General features: G+C 41.1%; 1 protein-coding gene across 1 annotated transcript; it reads right to left on the reverse strand.

The window, feature by feature from the left end:
• Positions 1-1,442: 1,442 nt before the first annotated feature.
• LOC122340437 (interferon-induced very large GTPase 1-like) lies at positions 1,443-16,711 on the reverse strand. The gene is given in 10 exon segments (XM_043234061.1): positions 1,443-2,879; positions 2,882-3,724; positions 3,727-3,791; positions 3,793-4,124; positions 4,126-6,513; positions 11,775-11,851; positions 12,906-12,993; positions 15,866-15,942; positions 16,064-16,121; positions 16,635-16,711. Coding segments are annotated over 9 exon segments (5,004 nt in total). The 5' UTR covers positions 16,068-16,121; positions 16,635-16,711; the 3' UTR covers positions 1,443-1,749.
• Between the last annotated feature and the right edge of the window lie 1,867 nt (positions 16,712-18,578).

Here is an 18,578-nt window from a genome sequence, read left to right on the forward strand (position 1 = left end):
TCCGTAAGCCCCTCTCTTTGAACGCAAATAAGCCAATGGCAGTCAAGTATCAGTTGCACAGAGCATAGTTTGGGCATCTTTAGTAAAGTTTAGTAAAATTCTCTCACAACAATGCCTACAGAAGCATTAATTGTATTTTAATTTAATACACATTTTAATGTATATTTACAAGATGAAGTTACTTCATTATGTGGTCACACTGTATATTAGTTGGCCTTAACTATGTACCAAAAATAAGTATAATGTACTTATTGTGTTCATATTGTACTGCAAAACACTTTTGCTGCTATTGAGGTGGGTTATGGGATAGGTTATGGACAGGTTTGGTGATATGGGTAGGTTTAAGGGTGGGTTAAGGTGTACTGGATGGGTCAAAAGGGTAATTATAAATGTAAGTACATATAGGTATTTTTTTTTTAAATATAAGTAATGTAAGTAGTTAAGGCCACCTAATATCAAGTGGAACGCATTACTTTTCTATAAATCAACTCACTGGGGTCTCTAACCTGCAATACTCTTTAAAAGTAGTAAATCACAAGACAAAATTTTGCAGTGCATGCATTGTGTTTACTGTGCAACAATGTATTCTCTGGTGACATTAATAAATGTGCACATATACAGGGAAAAAAACAATCATAAAGAAGATATTTAACTGCATCTATGCATACAAGAGGTTGTTAGTCATGCTAAGCTAATTATTTTTAAAGGACAAAGTTGGTCAAACTATCACAGTTTACTAACACATCCTTACACAACATCACAAAAAAAAAACTAGAGCTCATATTACCTACTTCTTGAATTAATAATAAACAATTATTAATTCAAAAAACAAAGACATTTTGATGAAAGACCATTACACTAAAATTTTTTACCTTTTACACAAGTTACACATACGGCACAACTGTGCTCACGGCGACGGTGAGGACGATTCTCTGTCTTGAGGTCCTTTGCCGATTCTGCAGATTGACACGCAAAGTCTAATGAACTTTCAAAAAGAGAGGCCCTGGAGTGCTAGGCAGACTCGTACAGTTATATTCCTTTGTTAAATGTCCCATGATTAAGAATGGTTTTCTAAAGAAAACCCACCACTTCGACTTCAGAGCCGGTCCAATGTATAAGTGAACTAAGTGGCTACTTAGGGCCCCATCACATTAAGACTTTGAATGTTAAGTGCAAATTAACACCTGACCACACCTGATAATATATAAAAAAATATTAATTTGGTTTTACACATAGTTTTGTAAAAGGTCTAGTAAGCTGTTACCTTACTTTTGTAAGTAGAAATTTCACTCCCAGCCATGAGGGAACGTAAGGGAGGCATTATCAGTGAAGTTACATATATTAGAGAATAGGGGGAGTGGGAAGTTTGACACTTGTGAGCTGGAAGTCTTTGTTCTCCCCATGCATACTCAAACTTTTATTGAGAAACATTTGCTTATACATCTTAATAGGGTTTTTGTATCAACTTAATTTTGAGGTCATCTCAACTGGTCAATGTTTCTGATTTACTATTCACTTCAACTTTTGGATTTCTTCTGAACTACTCTATGGACAGCCGTTGTGGCTGATCTTGGATTTGATCTTTTGCTATATGGAACCAAATTTACTGACGATAAGTCAGACTAACTAAAATAAGCCTGGCTGATTTGGTGAACTTGTTTTACGAAACAGGCCACTAAACCCTGCTTTATATTATGTTCTGCACATGCAGTATATGCATTGCTCTGTTATGTATGTATGTATGCATTTTTAAAAGTATGTATCCAAACTCTGAATAGCACAATCTTTTTTGAGCTTTTCCCATTCATTTGGGATCTCACCTTTTCCCTTGAATTTTTTATTGTGCAGCTTTTCTAGATCTTCCCTAAACCTGCACACAAACCATTTCCAGTACGGAAGCTCAGAGGCATCAGGGGTGATGCTCCATTCTGCATAAACTCCTTCTGCTTCTCTGTATTGTTTATATGGAAACCATTTACCTGATGCACAAAATCTTTTACCACTGTTCACTAAAGTTGTGCAAATATCAGCACTGAGGTGCTCGGTTCCATGGTAATGCCAACCTTTGATTCCATCCACTCGATGGAAGGGGACATTGTGATCTCCAGGATGGTCTTCTCTGGTGTTGGTGCAGATGGCTGTACAGAATGGACACTGAACCCAGCAGCACTGACAGAAGTGATCAATCAGAAGCTTATCTGGCCTGAACTTGAGGTCCAATTTGTCATCAAATGCATGTGTGTTAAACTCTTTACTGATTTCAGTCATTATAGCAGGAATTTCTTTTGTTATCACATCTTCTAGGAGGTTGAAATCATCAACATCATCATGTTTCACTCCACTGAGGTCTTTTTCAGAGAAGATCAGCACACCTGAGAGCTTCTCTGAAAAACCCTTCAGCCACAAACCAGCATCTCCTCTGTTCAGTTGAACATGTTCAGTAGATTCATGTGCTGCTTCTACTATTTTCTTCTTCAGGAGTTCAATGTTCTTCTTCATCTTGGGTGAAACACTGACACTGAACTCACTAGTAATATACTGTCTGACTTCATCTCTGATAAAACTCTCGAAGTGACCTCTGGGATTTATAATGTAGTCCATGTAATTTACAAAATCCTCCTTTTCTGCCAGTGTCTTCAGGATGTGTTTCTCCAGATTTGATCTGTTTCCATTTAATGATGCACAGTTTGTTTTCATTTCATCTGATAAATCTCTGGCTGTCTTCTTGTAGACACTTTGCTTAACAGGTTCTTTGAGTTTTTGACAGATAATCTCACCAAAAATGACAGCTGATGCAGCACCATGGAGGTGTTTTTGGAAAATACTATAGTATTCCTCTCTTTTCTTCTCAACATATATTACAGGATCATTGGCTTCCTGAACAGTCTGTGCTGGTCAATGATCATCTTGTTTGCTCTCTTAGAGATGGATAGAACCAAATCCATGAAGAATTCATTGTTGAAGACATAATGCACTGATGCTTCCTCTTGTTCAATTTCTCTTGCCTTGATATAATCTGTGAGTTTCTGAATGCAACTTTTGTTGTAGCCCATCTTTGAAATGTTAAATGACTGAATCATTTTGTCTGTCTGCAGAGAAACATCTGTGACAAATGATCTTATTTGGGCTTCATCCTCTTTAGACAGAATGGAACCAATTTTTTCTCTAGTTATTCTGTAGGCATTTTTGAAAACTCCAGTAAATCCACCTGATTTCTTTACCGTTACATAATCAGAAAAACTCAGTACAGTGAAAATATCCTTGCTGTCCCCCCAGGGGTTTATAGGAGCACTTTTATAGATGTCACTGAGGAGGATTTTGACATCTGTCAGTATGTCAATCTCTTTGATTGCAGGAGAGTCTCTGATGATGATTTTAACATACTGTTTCCAAAACAAATCAAACTCCTTCTGCGGCGTTTCATCATCATTTGCTTTGTCTTTGAGTTTTAAGGCAAGTTCTTTGCTTTTTTCCAAGAGGGTGTTTTCATGATGTGTCCTCTGAGCATCAATCTTTTTCTTCAGGTCACGCTGCTGAAGAACCTCATTTAATTTCCTCTTTGTTTCTCTCACAATGTTTTCCTGGACATCTTTGATTTTAGTTTCAAATGACATTTTCCATTGAATCAGAAAATCTGCATCTGTGTCTTTATCAAAGAACTCAGACATGGATTTTTCCACATCATCACTTGTCTTCTTGAGTTCTCTTTGAAGGTCAGTTTCACAACCTCATGAATTGCTTCATTTTCTATTTTGTTGTGTAACTTGTTCTCAGTTTCCATCATGGCACTCAAGACTCCAGGACCACTTGCTGTATTCAGTCTCCAGTTTCCTGTAGGCTGATATCTCCAGAGAATTTCTAAAGCTGAAGACGAATCGTTCCTTCAGTAAAGCTTCCCAGAGATCTTTAATGCGATCTTTGAAGTGTGTAAGCCTCATGCCATGCGATTTTGAGGCATGAGACATAATTGTTTTTTTAAGTTCTTGAATGTTCTCACAGTAGTTTGGATTTGGTGGTGCCATGGGTGGGCTTCCCTCCCAGAGCTGAGTAAAATACTTCACATCGTTCTGAACATCAAATCTAATTATATCACTGAAACTTTCTGCATTACAGACTTCCTCTTTTAGCAGCAAGTTTTGTCATCTCATCCAGTTTCTCCTGCAGTCGTCTCCTACCCTCCATGTTTTTCTCTACAGCTGTGACATCTGAGACATTCTGATGAACAAACACACAGCTGGGATTCAGTTTGACCCTCTTCATCCTCAGGAACGCCTGAACAACAATCTGAAGAATGTCCTGCATCTCAGATGGGTTTTCCCCAAAGATGTTGATCAGTGTGAGATTTCCAAGACCAACAACAAATGTGGCTAATTCATTGTCATGATGTCTTGTTGATCTTCCAGCCAGTTCTAGAGCACGAAGACCCTCAGTATCAACAACTAGAATATAGTCAAAGGTAAGCAGCCTTCTCATCTCGTCTGACACTCTGACCAGCTGCATGAAAGCTCCTCTGGTGCACCTGCCAGCACTGACGGCAAACTGCAGTCCAAACATGGCATTCAGCATAGTGGATTTCCCAGAACTCTGAATTCCTAAAACTGACAGCACAAAGACTCTCTGGTCTCCCAGTTTCCGGATGAGTTCATCTAGAACAGCAGAAATCCAGATCACAGGAACATGAGCAGCATCTCCATCCATCATCTCCAGTGGAAATCCGGAGATCATCATTTCTGCTGCAAGACTCGGGAGAGAAGACAAGTCAGACTGCAGGTCTTTCTTGTTCTTCTTCAAAGATGAGCATGATTCATAGATTTGACCAATCTCCCTCATGATGTGCTCCAAACCAAAGGCTGCAGCTTGAAGTTCCTCAGATATCCTTTCAAGGTCAGCTTGTTCAGCTTTAAAATGTTCAGATTTTTCATTGCTCTCTTTCAGTTTTAACACCGTTGACCACTTTTCATCATACTTATGATGTAAAGCATGAAGGTCAGCTGAGATATATTCATCAAGAAAGATTCTGAGCCATTTAAGGAAAAACATCTTGTTTGCAGAATCTGAATTCATTTCTTCAATAAAGAGCTTCATAAAATTGCTGATATCAGATTCATGCTGCTGCTCACGGATTTCCTTCATTTCTGTTCGTTTTCTACTCATTTCCATTTCTGTCATATCTGTTTGAGGTCGATGTAGTTCTTTGTTCTTCTGACTCCACTGATGCCACAGTTTCCCCTGACAGGGCAGAAATGATTCTTTGACTTTTGTCAGGTCTTTCTTCTCCAGTAAATTAATCATCTTATGCGCTGCTACTCTTCCTCTCCTGCAGCCATCTTCATCTTTCTCATCTACTCTGATGTCTGAGAGTTTAGACACGTCTTCAAGTCTGAAAGTGGAAGATGATTCTAAGAGACATTTACCAATAGTTTTTCTGAGTTCTTCAGATACATCAGACTGATTACGTTCTTTCAAACCAATTTTGTATTTTCTTTTTTTCATCTCAGTTAGAGTACATACATCTTCAGTAAAAAGGCAAATGAGTGGCTTTGGATTCCTGTATAGGTTTTGGATTATTGTTGTTGTATGTCTATCATTCCTATCCAGTTGTGGTAGAAGAAAAACATTTACTGACGCCATTTCAGTAAGGATCTGCAGCTGTTTCTCATGGTCTCCTGCATCACCGTGAAGATTACAAAACGCAACACACTCAGTGAATTTATCTGTGTCTTTCCCAGAGGGACAGAACCAAGCAATCTCCACCACTCCATCCATCAGGATTTTGCTTTTGCTGCTGCCTGGGCAGTCCCTGTGGAAGAATGTGTTGTGTTTCTCATTGATCAGATTGTTCATCAGATGAGATTTTGATGAAGACACAGAGCCAAACCTGAAAAAAGACACCATTGGAGTTTGAGCTTTGTAGATTGGTTGGATGTGACTGATGATTTCATTGTTGGCATTTCTCATTTTCCAGCTCTTGTTGATTTGTCTAAATGTCCAGAGAGGAAACTCAGTCTGTTGTGTGAATGGATCATGTACAAGTAAAGGCAGAGCATACTGACATTGGGACAGTTTAGTCACTATAAGCTGCTTAAGAAAACCATCGGCACAGTGAAGCACGGCCATCTGTATATCCATCGGGTCAATTCGGTCAGATTGTCTTGTTCCTTTGTTAGAAAAATATATTGCTTTGAAAATATCATTCTCATCTTCTGGTGAGTCATTGTCTCTTTGTTGTGTGTGTTCTTCCTTGGTCTCTTTAGTTTTAATGTATCTTGCTCTGTAGTCCATCATTAGTATTTTTTGTAGGAAACTCAGAACCAACTCCTTCTCATCACAAGACTCATGGAACTGTAATGAATGTGCTGTTATCTGAAGAACATCTGCAGCTCTCAGTTTGTTGTTGCGTCTGTCTTCAAGATGAAGTCTGCTATATAGATGCTCTAATTTTTCTTCTTTAGTCTTTTCTTGTTGTACATGTTCATCTTGATGTCTGGTTGTTCCAACATCCTTGTTTTCTCTCTGTTTCAAAACAAACAAAAAAATTATATATAATTTTTTCCTCAATTCTTAATATGGTGTTTTTTTGTTGCTTCCACTGTGCCTAATTAACTTGTTTGTTGTATTGCATTTTGTTATTGTTTATTTGTGTTAGAGTTGTGACTTTTATTATTGTAGTGATTTATTAGTGTTTGTATTGTGTGAGTCTGTTGAAAATTTTCTTGGGTCAGTTCTGTCAGGGTTAGGGTTCTCAAGAAACCTTGATCCCTCAGTGTTATCCAATTATCAGCCCATTTTACACTTACCATTCATTTCAGAATTATTGGAATCATCAGGTTCAGCATCATGGCTTTAGTTATCATTTTTATGCTGATGACATTCAAACTTACATGTCATGCAGGTTTTCCTCCACCCAAATTGAAAATAAATCAAAACATGGCTTAACTCTAATTTTCTGAGATTATAATTTACTCCATTACTTACCACCAAATGTCCAACTGACTTTACTTGCAATATTACTGGCACTTTAATTGTTTCATCAAGTATTGTTAGAAACCAGAAATGATGTTTGACCCCTCTCTTTCATTTCTCATATTAACTTTACCATGTGTTCAGTGACTTAGTTTCTGTCTTACCTTGATTGTATGATTATGTTCTGGTGTGTCATTAATTAAGCCCATTATTTTTAGAAGTTCCTTTCCATTCAGTATTTCTTTGTCCGGTCTTGTGACGGTGTTTGATGTTCGTGTGTGTGTGCTACCCTTACCCTACTCCACACCAATGACAAATAGTCTGGCTGCTTATTATCTTTGCAATCCTAACAACTCTATAAATTGAGAGTAAACCTAACTACGTCCCTCACTTAGGACATCCGAGTGGATTACTCTGGATAACAACTCTGAGATCTCTCCTTCTCCTCTGGCTTTGCGCCACCTCCATGCAACTTAGAGATAGCTTGAAAGCGATGAGACATCAATGCTTAACCATAGCTCACAAGTTTCTCAAACTTGCCTCAACCACAGTTGGTCCTGTTCTGATTCTCTTGTGAAAAGGGAGTGAAGTTTTTTCATGGAAAAGTGCTTGAATGCCTGCAAACAACCCTATCAAGGGCTGACCATGCATACTTCTCACCGAGGCACATTACGCACATAATGTTTGTCATCAGGTGTCAAGAAAGGCTAACAGGAATGAACACACATTCCATCAGTGAATGAGGGTTACATACATAACTGAGACTTTCCTATCTTTTGGTCACTACGAGTTATGACGCGAAGACATCATGGGTCTACTTGGGAACCCCAATCATTTCTGAGTTCAAGAGAAAATTTCCTAGTGGATTTTGCATGCCAAGACACTCCCTGTACCTACAGGTATATAACCAGACAGTGTGCATCCAATTATTCTTGCTGAGGAACCAACAGATGCATCTAACGCTCTGAGCGCTGTCCATGTACATACATAGCACTTTTACAGGACACAGCAACACCAAGGCTCGATCTGCCTCCTCTAGGGGCAGCACTTGTAGGTTCTTCACTTGGTCCTGGAAAGCTGTAGTGAGAATCGTGGGCATGTATCCAGGCAAGGGTTTCAGGACAATGTTACAGTAGGCCAGCCTGTACAAATGGCACTCTTTGTTCACTGCAAATGCTCCGATCAGGACATCTGCCTAGCAGACTAAACTCAACCGATTCCAGCAGCTCAAAGAGACCTCCCTGAAGTTCAGCCAGGACAATAGAGAGATCCCAGTTGGACACAATATCTAGCACTGCTCAGGAATCAGGTCATGCTTACCCAGGGACCAGCAATCCACTGATACATTGATAAATTAGTGCTTTGTTTTTGGCGAAACCATTTGGTCATATTTGCAGTGTGCGAGTCTGTCTGCATGTTTCATTCAGATTACATAATTTAAGAATTTGTGTTTACCGTTTGAATTGGTTCATTTGAACTTTGACATTTCGCTGTCTATAGATATGTAAGGTGAAAGGTGGAAATGAGTGCAGCTACCCTTTTGAACACAAGGCTCTCCAGATGTAGGGTTGAAAGGAAAATTATCAATGGGTCTGCCTGGTATCTAATGATTAAGCCAGTTTGAAGACAAGCATAATACAATAGCCAGCAACAACCATCTCTTCCACTTCTCATAAGATGCAGATGCAGTACTAATCAGCCACTCGCTCTCTGTGCTTGTAATAATTTTTGCATTTTTCTCAGACAGCTTTAAATGCTTATACACTGCATATTCATGACTTTATTTGATTGCGTCACATCATTGTTTGGTGGAATTAATTTAATTATTTTTGACCAAATAATTATGGTTGTGTCACGAATGAGCGGTCTGAGGCGTGCGGATCCATTTGCAGGCTTTTATTAAAAGGAAGGCATGGTCAAACAGGCAGGCGTCAAACAGGGCAAACAGGAGTATCAGAGTTGAGGCAAACACAAAATCCAAGAACAGGCGAAGGTCAGGTCAGGCAGCAAACAATCAGAATATCCAAAGACAGGCAGGGTCAAAACCAGAGAATCTACAACTAGGAAAACACAAGGAAACTCAGAAACTCGGAAACAACAATAGAACAGGCGAACAATGCAACCTGCAGGTGAGTGGCCTGCTACTGAATTTATAGTCCTCAGACAGGAAGTTGTCGCAGAGGGAGTGAATGCAGATCACCCAGAGGTCAGGGCTCCCTCTGCTGGCTTGGTGACATAGCCCCCCTCCTAGGAGCGACTCCTGGCGCTCCACAAAACAAACAAAATAAAACAAAACTGGGAGCTTGGGAGGGGGTTCCGGGAGGGAGTCAGCAAACGGAGTCCAGGGCGGAAGAGACGGTGGGAGGAGCCAGGGAGAAGACGGGAGGAGTCCGGAGCGGGAGGCGATCCAGAGGCCAGCCATGAAGGTCAGTGGTGGAGCCGACGGAGGGAGGAGCCATGGAGAGGTAGTGGCCATCAATTCCATGGGACCGACCGATGGCGGCGGAGCAGGTGGTCGCGGAGACTGAGGCGGAGGCGGAGAGCCGATGAGCCAGGGTGATGCAGAGGCGCTGGAGGTCCCAGGCGATACCGCAGGCTTTGGCGACTGATGCGGAGACGGGGGACGAGAAGGACGTGGCGGAGCCAGAGTGACAGAGGACTGATGTGGAGCCGGGGGGAGGGAGGAGCCTGACAGAGCCGGAGGGATGGAGGGACGAGGCGAAGCTGTAGGAGTGGAATCCTGAGGCGACGGATGGTCGACGAGCGACCAAGGCGGAGCCGGAGAGACGATGGAGCCTGGTGAAGCTGGTGGATTGACGGAGCACGGTGGAGAGGAGGGAGCTAGGAGCCTAAGGGAAGCCGACGGGTCTACAAGCCGAGGTGGAGTCTGGGACTCGGAGGAGGAACGATGAAGCGAGGGATCCTTCACCCACGGCGGCGATGGAGACTGACAGACCCGTGGCGAGCTCCAGGTGGAGGGCAGAGGATGAGTGCAGGGGTTGCTGGGATCCATTGACGACGTGTAGCAAGGGTGGGAGGGTGGGAGAACTTGAGGCTTTGCACGAGGCGCGGGCACTGGAGGCTTTGCGGAGGCGCGGGCACTGGAGGCTTTGCACGAGGCGCGGGCACTGGAGGCTTTGCACGAGGCGCGGGCACTGGAGGCTTTGCACGAGGCGCGGGCACTGGAGGCTTTGCACGAGGCGCGGGCACTGGAGGCTTTGCAGGGCAGGCGGCGACCATCTTGGGAAGCGGCTCTGGGCAGGCGGCGACCATCTTGGGAAGCGGCTCTGGGCAGGCGGCGACCATCTTGGGAAGCGGCTCTGGGCAGGCGGCGACCATCTTGGGAAGCGGCTCTGGGCAGGCGGCGACCACCTTGGGAAGCGGCTCTGGGCAGGCGGCGACCACCTTGGGAAGCGGCTCTGGGCAGGCGGCGACCACCTTGGGAAGCGGCTCTGGGCAGGCTGCGACCACCTTGGGAAGCGGCTCTGGGCAGGCTGCGACCACCTTGGGAAGCGGCTCTGGGCAGGCTGCGACCACCTTGGGAAGCGGCTCTGGGCAGGCGGCGACCATCTTGGGCAGCGGCTCGGGGAAGGCGGCCATCTTGGGCAGCGGCTCGGGGAAGGCGGCCATCTTGGGCAGCGGCTCGGGGAAGGCGGCCATCTTGGGCAGCGGCTCGGGGAAGGCGGCCATCTTGGGCAGCGGCTCGGGGAAGGCGGCCATCTTGGGCAGCGGCTCGGGGAAGGCGGCCATTACTGGATTTGATGCTGTATCCTTTTCCTCCTCAACACCCAACGTGAAAGCTGACCCCACAGTCACTAAACCGAACTCAATAAACTGTGCAAGCGACTCACGTGGACCCTCACGAACAAGTTTTGTCTTGAGTGGCTGATTTACTCCCTCATGATACAACTCAATCAATAAGCAGTCAGGTATGTCAGAGAGGTAAGCCATGTCCAGAAACTCTTGAGTATAATCCTCAATTGATCAAGTGCCTTGCTTGAGGGCCAATAAACGTCTAGCGAGGGTCCTACCTGGCCATGGATCAGGTGAAAAGCCGCTGGATCCTGGTGTGAGGTTGCATTCTGTCATGAATGAGCGGTCTGAGGCGTGCGGATCCATTTGCAGGCTTTTATTAAAAGGAAGGCATGGTCAAACAGGCAGGCGTCAAACAGGGCAAACAGGAGTATCAGAGATGAGGCAAACACAAAATCCAAGAACAGGCGAAGGTCAGGTCAGGCAGCAAACAATCAGAATATCCAAAGACAGGCAGGGTCAAAACCAGAGAATCTACAACTAGGAAAACACAAGGAAACTCAGAAACTCGGAAACAACAATAAAACAGGCGAACAATGCAACCTGCAGGTGAGTGGCCTGCTACTGAATTTATAGTCCTCAGACAGGAAGTTGTCGCAGAGGGAGTGAATGCAGATCACCCAGAGGTCAGGGCTCCCTCTGCTGGCTTGGTGACAGGTTGCAGAAAAATTCAGTGCATCACTAGAATCTACATTTTTTTGGTGAACTACCCCTTTAGCAATGTGTTAGCTAGCAGCTAGCATATTAAGAACCCATCAGCCTGCATCATATAGGGCTGGGCAACTGCAACTTCAGGGCCGGGTTGGGTTTTATTAGATTTGGAGCTAAACTCTGCAGGCATAATTTGTATGACAAAGGCTACATTACATGCATAATGTGTATGAATCTGGAACAAAAGATTTATGACAGTGGCCCTCCAAGAATTCCCCAGCCCTGATCTAGAATTTCATAACAGAATTTGTTCTATAAAACTTTCCTGCAAATACCTTTTCTGATACCTTGACCGATTCAGCATCCTCAGTCATTTGCTCAGGTATGTTGTTTTCTGTTACTTTTTCTGTGGCTTCAGGTAAACCTGAAAAAGAAAAAAAACAGCATTACACTGTAAAATGTCTTTACATAATCTTACATATAAAATGAACACTGAAGATATTGGTTTAGGTGTTTAAGGTGTTTCTCCAAAAAATGTCTGTCATTACAAACATGTTCAAAACCAAATCATTCTTTCTTCCATGATACAGAAAGGGAGACATTAGCCAAAATATCAGATAATGACAGACTGATGCTATGTCTACACGAAGCCAGAGCTTTCCCTATCCAATTTTTTTTTCTTTGTCTCAGGAAATATCTGCAGCTATACAGAAAAACGCGACCCAAAATGATGTAGTGTATATGCCAGAACAGCATGAATGACTGTAATCCTGCCACAGAGAAGCAGAGAAGAAGACTTGGACAATGCATACAATAGCTATTGCTAGGAGAGTGATAAACACTATGTAATTCTCAGTGGTTAGTAAGAGAAAGTGTAAGGCTTATGTAGCGTGAGTCTGATTGGAAGCAGCTGTATGATCAGAGGAGTAAGTGATTAGTGGAACGTGTGTGTTTGTTTGTTTGTGTGTGTGTGTGTGTCGTCAGTGCAATGGGTAATGGGAATTGAAGTCCAGAGTGAAATACAATCAAATGTCAATGTGGAGAGGAGGTGACAGGTGGTGGTGAGTGAATAGAAGTTTGTGGACCAGAATTCTTAAAGAGATGGTACACAATTTTGACACAAATTTTCAAGGTAAAATGTACATAAGATTGATACATATAACACCTAAGAATAAATGTAGGTTCACAAATGCAAACAATCAAACAAAAACATTCAAATCTGAAATATAATACCATATAATATAACACTGGTTATTGAATTTGAACAAAATAGCCTCCTACACATGGAATTCTATCAAATACCTACAGATAAAAAAAATCAATAAGTGATATCTTTTAATAGGCCATATTTTAATCTTCCAACTGTACAATAATCCAAACAAAAACCTCAATGATTCAAACTGTTGAGATAGTGTTGCTTAAAACAACAATTATTGTACAATGCCAAAACGTTTAATAATTAACTCAAAAGATTGTACCTGGCATTTGAGAAGATTGCTCTCTTTCTGTTGTCTTCTTGTCAGCCAGTGAGCTGCCTGTCAGCAGGGATTCATCTTCCTGTGGAGACTGACAGATAATGTTACAAATTACAAACTACATAGGAGAACATAAATATGAATGAAAATATGGTGTGGCACCCCTTTATCAGATTCCCCTTGTTTTGTGTGAACCCTTGGTATTTGTAACTGATGTGACGAGCGTCCTGAAGAACCAGACTCCATGAGACTTGTCACTTACGCCCTTTCTCTTGTCTCCCAGACAGCAGTGTGTGACCGATTGGCCCACTCACGAGGAGCACCACACGGACCCACTGTACCACTAGTTTGGAAAAGGAAGATCAAGCACCATCAAGCACCGGGAGCACCAACTTGGACTTGAGCACTTCAGTATTGTAATAAAACCACCCTTCGGGGTTTTATTTTGAGCTCTCCTTCACCCCGTGACACTGACTTGATCTTAATGATCTGAGTGCTCTGTTAAGTTTATATTCAGTGAGCATATCTGCAGTGTATTTAAGTCCTAGGCTATTGTTAGATTTGAACACACTCTCCCCCCTTAGACTCTTTCTGTCTGATCTTTTTCCCTCCTCCTAGACATGATTTTCTTTTTATCTCCCCCTAGTGTTCTGTAGTATATATGAGCTATACATCTTTCTACATGTTAGAAGGGTTCAGCCAGTCATTAGTGTGTGGGGTGAATGCTTGTAATACTTGACAAGAATAGGTGTTTTTCTGTGTCCAAAAGTATTCCTTATATGTTCATAATTTCCTTTATCTTATATAAGTACATATCTTTTGGCATGGATACAAAATATGTCATCTTTAGTTTCATTGGCTAGAAGGGTAAAACTCCCCTCTGAAAATTATTCTGGAATAAACTTTGGAGTAAGGAAATATACGTCTCTGTGTGTCTTCTTGCTCCCCAGCCATTACACCCTTCGAGATCGAGAATTTGTCTAAAGGTATTCTATAGGAACAGCGGGATACTTCGTCTGCCTGTCTTTTGGCCTTTGCACAGAGTAGTATCATCAAAATCATTCTTAAATTTTAAGTTAAAGGAATTGAGTAGAAGATCAGCAAATCCTTGGTTTTAGAGATATAGCCTACATAAATAGTGCACTTGGGATCTCATGAATGCATATTTTTCTGACAAAGACAGATCTAGATTCAGTGGCCAGATCGAAGTGATCAGAGAGTGCTATGTCCTTAATGACAATAGATGTTAGCACTTAGACTCTACTCATGATATAGTATGTTCACTGAGAATCTAACAGAATGCATAGTCGATATAAAAAGCTGGATGATGAGTAACTTCCTAATGCTAAATTCTGAAAAAACAGAGGTGCTAATAATTGGATCTAAAAACCCCACATATAATAATCTAGAACACAGCCTATCACTTGATGGCTGCTCTGTTAATTCTTCATCATCAGTTAGGAACCTAGGTGTGCTGTTTGACCGCAATCTTTCCTTCGAAAATCATGTTTCTAGCATCTGTAAAACTGTGTTTTTCCATCTTAAAAATATATCTAAATTACGACCTATGCTTTCAACCTCTAATGCAGAAATATTAATTCATGCATTTATGACCTCGAGGTTAGATTATTGCAATGCTTTATTGGGTGGTTGTTCTGCACGCTTGATAAACAAACTTCAGCTAGTCCAAAACCCAGCAGCCAGAGTCCTTACTAGAACTAGGAAGTATGATCATATTAGCCCGGTTCTGTCAACACTGCACTGGCTCCCTATCAAACATCGGATAGATTTTAAAATCTTATTAAGTACCTATAAAGCCCTGAATGGTTTAGCTCCTCAATACTTGAGCGAGCTCTTATCACACTATAGTCCTGCACGTCCGCTGCGTTCTCAAAACTCTGGCCATCTGATAATACCTAGAATATCAAAATCAACTGCGGGCGGCAGATCTTTTTCCTATCTAGCACCTAAACTCTGGAACCATCTCCTTAACTCTGTTCGGGAGGCAGACACACTCTGTCTGTTTAAATCTAGATTAAAGACACATCTTTTTAACTTAGCCTACACATAACACACCAACACACTTTTTATTATTCAAATCCGTTAAAGGATTTTTAGGCTGCATTACTTAGATTTGCTGGAACTGGGAACACTACTCCTAAAATACAATGTACTTTTGACATCGTAAAAAGAATGGCATCTACGCTAATATTAGTCTCTTTCTCAATCTGCTTTCACAGTTTGTATCCAGACTAGATGGTGGATCAGCACACAGAGATTATGTTCATCAGAGACCAGAACACCTAGATGCGCCCGTGGACAGATCACCAGATCCTGATACACACACACACACACACACTAAGTCATTTACACTATCTGACACAGCAGCGTTTAAAAATTGAACTGGAAGTTAAGTGCTGGGCGTCCGGTCAGAGGAGAACTGACCCCAACTGAGTCTGGTTTCTCCCAAGGTTTTTTTTTCTCCATTCTGTATGCATGGGGTTTTGTTTCCTTGCAGCTGTCGCCTCTAGCTTGCTTGGTTGGGACACTTAACTTCTAGTGATTTAACGTCGAATTGATTACAGAGACCGTCTCTGCATTTAATAAGAAATTGGTCACTCTCGTCACTATACATCCCTGTCATTGTACTCTTCTACATTATACTGTACAGTGCTTTGATGCAACCTGTGTTGTTAAAAGCACTATATAAATAAAAATGATTGATTGATTGATTGATTCACGATTGTTTGTGGGTCCATGCACATGCCGAATTAAGTCAAATAAATTATTTTGTATTATTGATTTCTGCATTATTAATGTGAATATGAAAGTCCCCTGTTATAGCAAAACAGTAAAACTCTGAGGAAATCATTGATAGCTGTTCTGTGAACTCTTCAACAAAGTCTGGAGAGTATTTTGGAGGTCTGTAAATAATGCTAAACAGAATATAGAGAAAGAGATACTTTTAGTAGTGCTTGTTTCCATTGATTTGCTTGTAGTGGTGAATCCCCTTGTTCTCCTGGTGTTTCTTCCACTGACCCTGCAATAATTGAAGAAGAACATTCATCTTCAAATGTCATCACAGAAATACAAACATCTTGAAATATCTCAGTGTATGCATAGGATATTGATATAATCCAATTATGATTTACATTTCTTACCCATGCCGTCTTATTTTAAATCAGTCTTAAACTCCTTTCCTCTTTTTTTATCCTCCTTCTAAAAGACATATAAAAGATACTTATCATTTAAATCTCCCAGGCACCTGTAATCACTGCATGTTTATTAATGTAATTTTTTTTTTTCTTACAATTTTCTCTTATTGTTTTTCATGGTTGTATGATGTACAGGTGTGTCTCTAAAAATTTGAATATCAAAAAAAAAAAAAATCATCAGATTTAAAAATAAATAAACATGTGAAATAAAACATGTAATGAAACTAAAATCTATACGAAATCTTCACTTTTTGTATCTGTAATAACAAACATGGAAATATGTACCCCTTTATTTTTGAAAAGCACTGGACAATGAGGATAAGATTCCATTATTCTGTACATGACCCGAATGTGGGCACAGCACACATGCAGTACACATTTTGTAAAAGTGTATCAAAAAAGCAATGCTTGATTAAAATGCTTGATTTAAATTTTTTTGTTTCAGTTTCAGTTAATTATAATCATCTTGCTTACAGACACTCCCCACTTTCAATGTAATAAAGTAAATCTGACAAACCTGAAGTGAATCTGGAAACAACAAATGAGGTAGTCTGCTGAATATCACGCAGAAGCTGTCCGATGACGATGGAAGAGCAAGTGTTCTTTCGCTATGGTGCACAGTGCAGTGGTCTTAAATACTTGTGCTCACATTGCACAACTATACATGTCAGCCAATCAGAGGAGATCTGTAGACTGCTGTTTTCCAGAAAATCACATGACATTTAGGAAACTGCAGCATTGTTAATTTCAAATGACGTAAACGTGTTTGTTAAGGAAGGGCAAGTGATGCACTCAAGATGGAGATTGTGCCCTCTGGTGTTTGATCTATCACAAAAAACTTTAAATGCGACACTAGATGAAATGTTCGCTTTATTAGTCTGTTAGCTCAGAAAAGCTCAAAAGAGTGCAAATGGCTGTGCATTTATTCGTGTTTTTAACTCAATGGGAGTGGAACCTCTCTGAACCGGAAGCTGTGCACGTTTTCCGTCTTCCTTCTTCCTCCTCCAGTCTCAGTAACCCCTCACTGCAGAACAAAAGATCCACTTCCAGGGGGTGGAGATGGGTATCTTTGCTGCGTATCTTCGCATAATACTTGTGCATACTACTTAGTTCCTACATTTTAATTTAAATATACTTCTCAAGTTCTGTATAGTATGAATGAGTGTAGTATGAATGGAATTCGGATGTACTACATCCGCCATGTTGATGTTGTCACGTGTCACGTCAGTGAACATCAGCAATGTCGCTCATGATTCTTAAAGCTTTCATCTGCATTTTAATGTTCATCAAGAGCCATCGTGTCACACGCTGCTGTCTGTAAGGTGAAGGTGAAGGTGAAGGTGAAGTCGCATTAGTGGCAGCTTGTTCATGCTTGCAGTTCATCTTTTGCTGCATTCTCTCCGCAGTTCTGTATAGTTTTGCGAGGCCTCGCAAGGAAGAGAGAAATATGTGCATTGGGCTTCACTGGTTAAGAGGGGACGCACCACCGCTGGGTGGTTGCTGATTGGTCACACCATGCAGTCTAAAAGACACAAGAGAAAGGACGTTACTGCAGGCTTGTGTGGAGTTGTGTGGAGTTGCTCATCCCTCTGGCGTGCCTCGTGGTGTTTTAAAGCAGTTTTTCTTTTTTATTAATGCTGCCATTTCTAGCGCCTGCTGTACTCTGTTTGGCCTCAGCTACAACTACAGTGATTGAGGGCAGATTAGAATAGAATAATCTGAAAAGGTTTGTAGGCTGGTATTATGAATATAAACAGGTAATTGATAACAGGAAGTGAGGCAAGGGTTTCTGACACTCTTTTCAACAAAGCAGTTCATAATAAATTCTTTTTTAAATTATTATTATTCTTACAAAAAGCTACATTGCAATTCATGAAAGGTAATTAAAAAAATAATATGGGTGCTTCAAATATCAACAAGATTCTCATGTAAAACTAGATGAACTTCAAAGAAAGTCACTCTTTGACAGTCTCTGCATTGGTAAATGAACTTTTCTTTTTTTCATGAAATCTCTCGTTAAGGATGCTGATGTTGCTCTGTCTTGTTCTGTACAAGCTCCATACAGGGTAAGACGTCTTTGTTCATGGCATCCAGATAGCCCAACATTTTCTTTGCCTCCAAACATCAGAGCCCAGTGGAAATATGGTATAAAAGTTAGCATGCGTAGTCTTAAAATGTCTTTCCAAGTTATATTCTTTACACATGGATAGACACTTGTTGCAGATGGAAACAAATGCTTCTGTCCTTTCGCTGTTGAATTGCCTTTTTTCTCTACATGATCTTTTCATTGCTTCAAAGATAAGAGGCAAACAATTAGCTTTTATTAAAATAAAATAACAATTACAAAATATAATCTTTCCATAAAGATTTAGAATTTCACTACATTAATTTTAGCCGTATTAAAAAACAGAGAAGGTGAGGTCATGGTGAAACATTATATTCTCTGTTCTCTGAAAATCCC

Source organism: Puntigrus tetrazona, unplaced genomic scaffold, assembly GCF_018831695.1.
Source record: "Puntigrus tetrazona isolate hp1 unplaced genomic scaffold, ASM1883169v1 S000001056, whole genome shotgun sequence".
NCBI classification, from domain to species: Eukaryota; Metazoa; Chordata; class Actinopteri; order Cypriniformes; family Cyprinidae; genus Puntigrus; species Puntigrus tetrazona.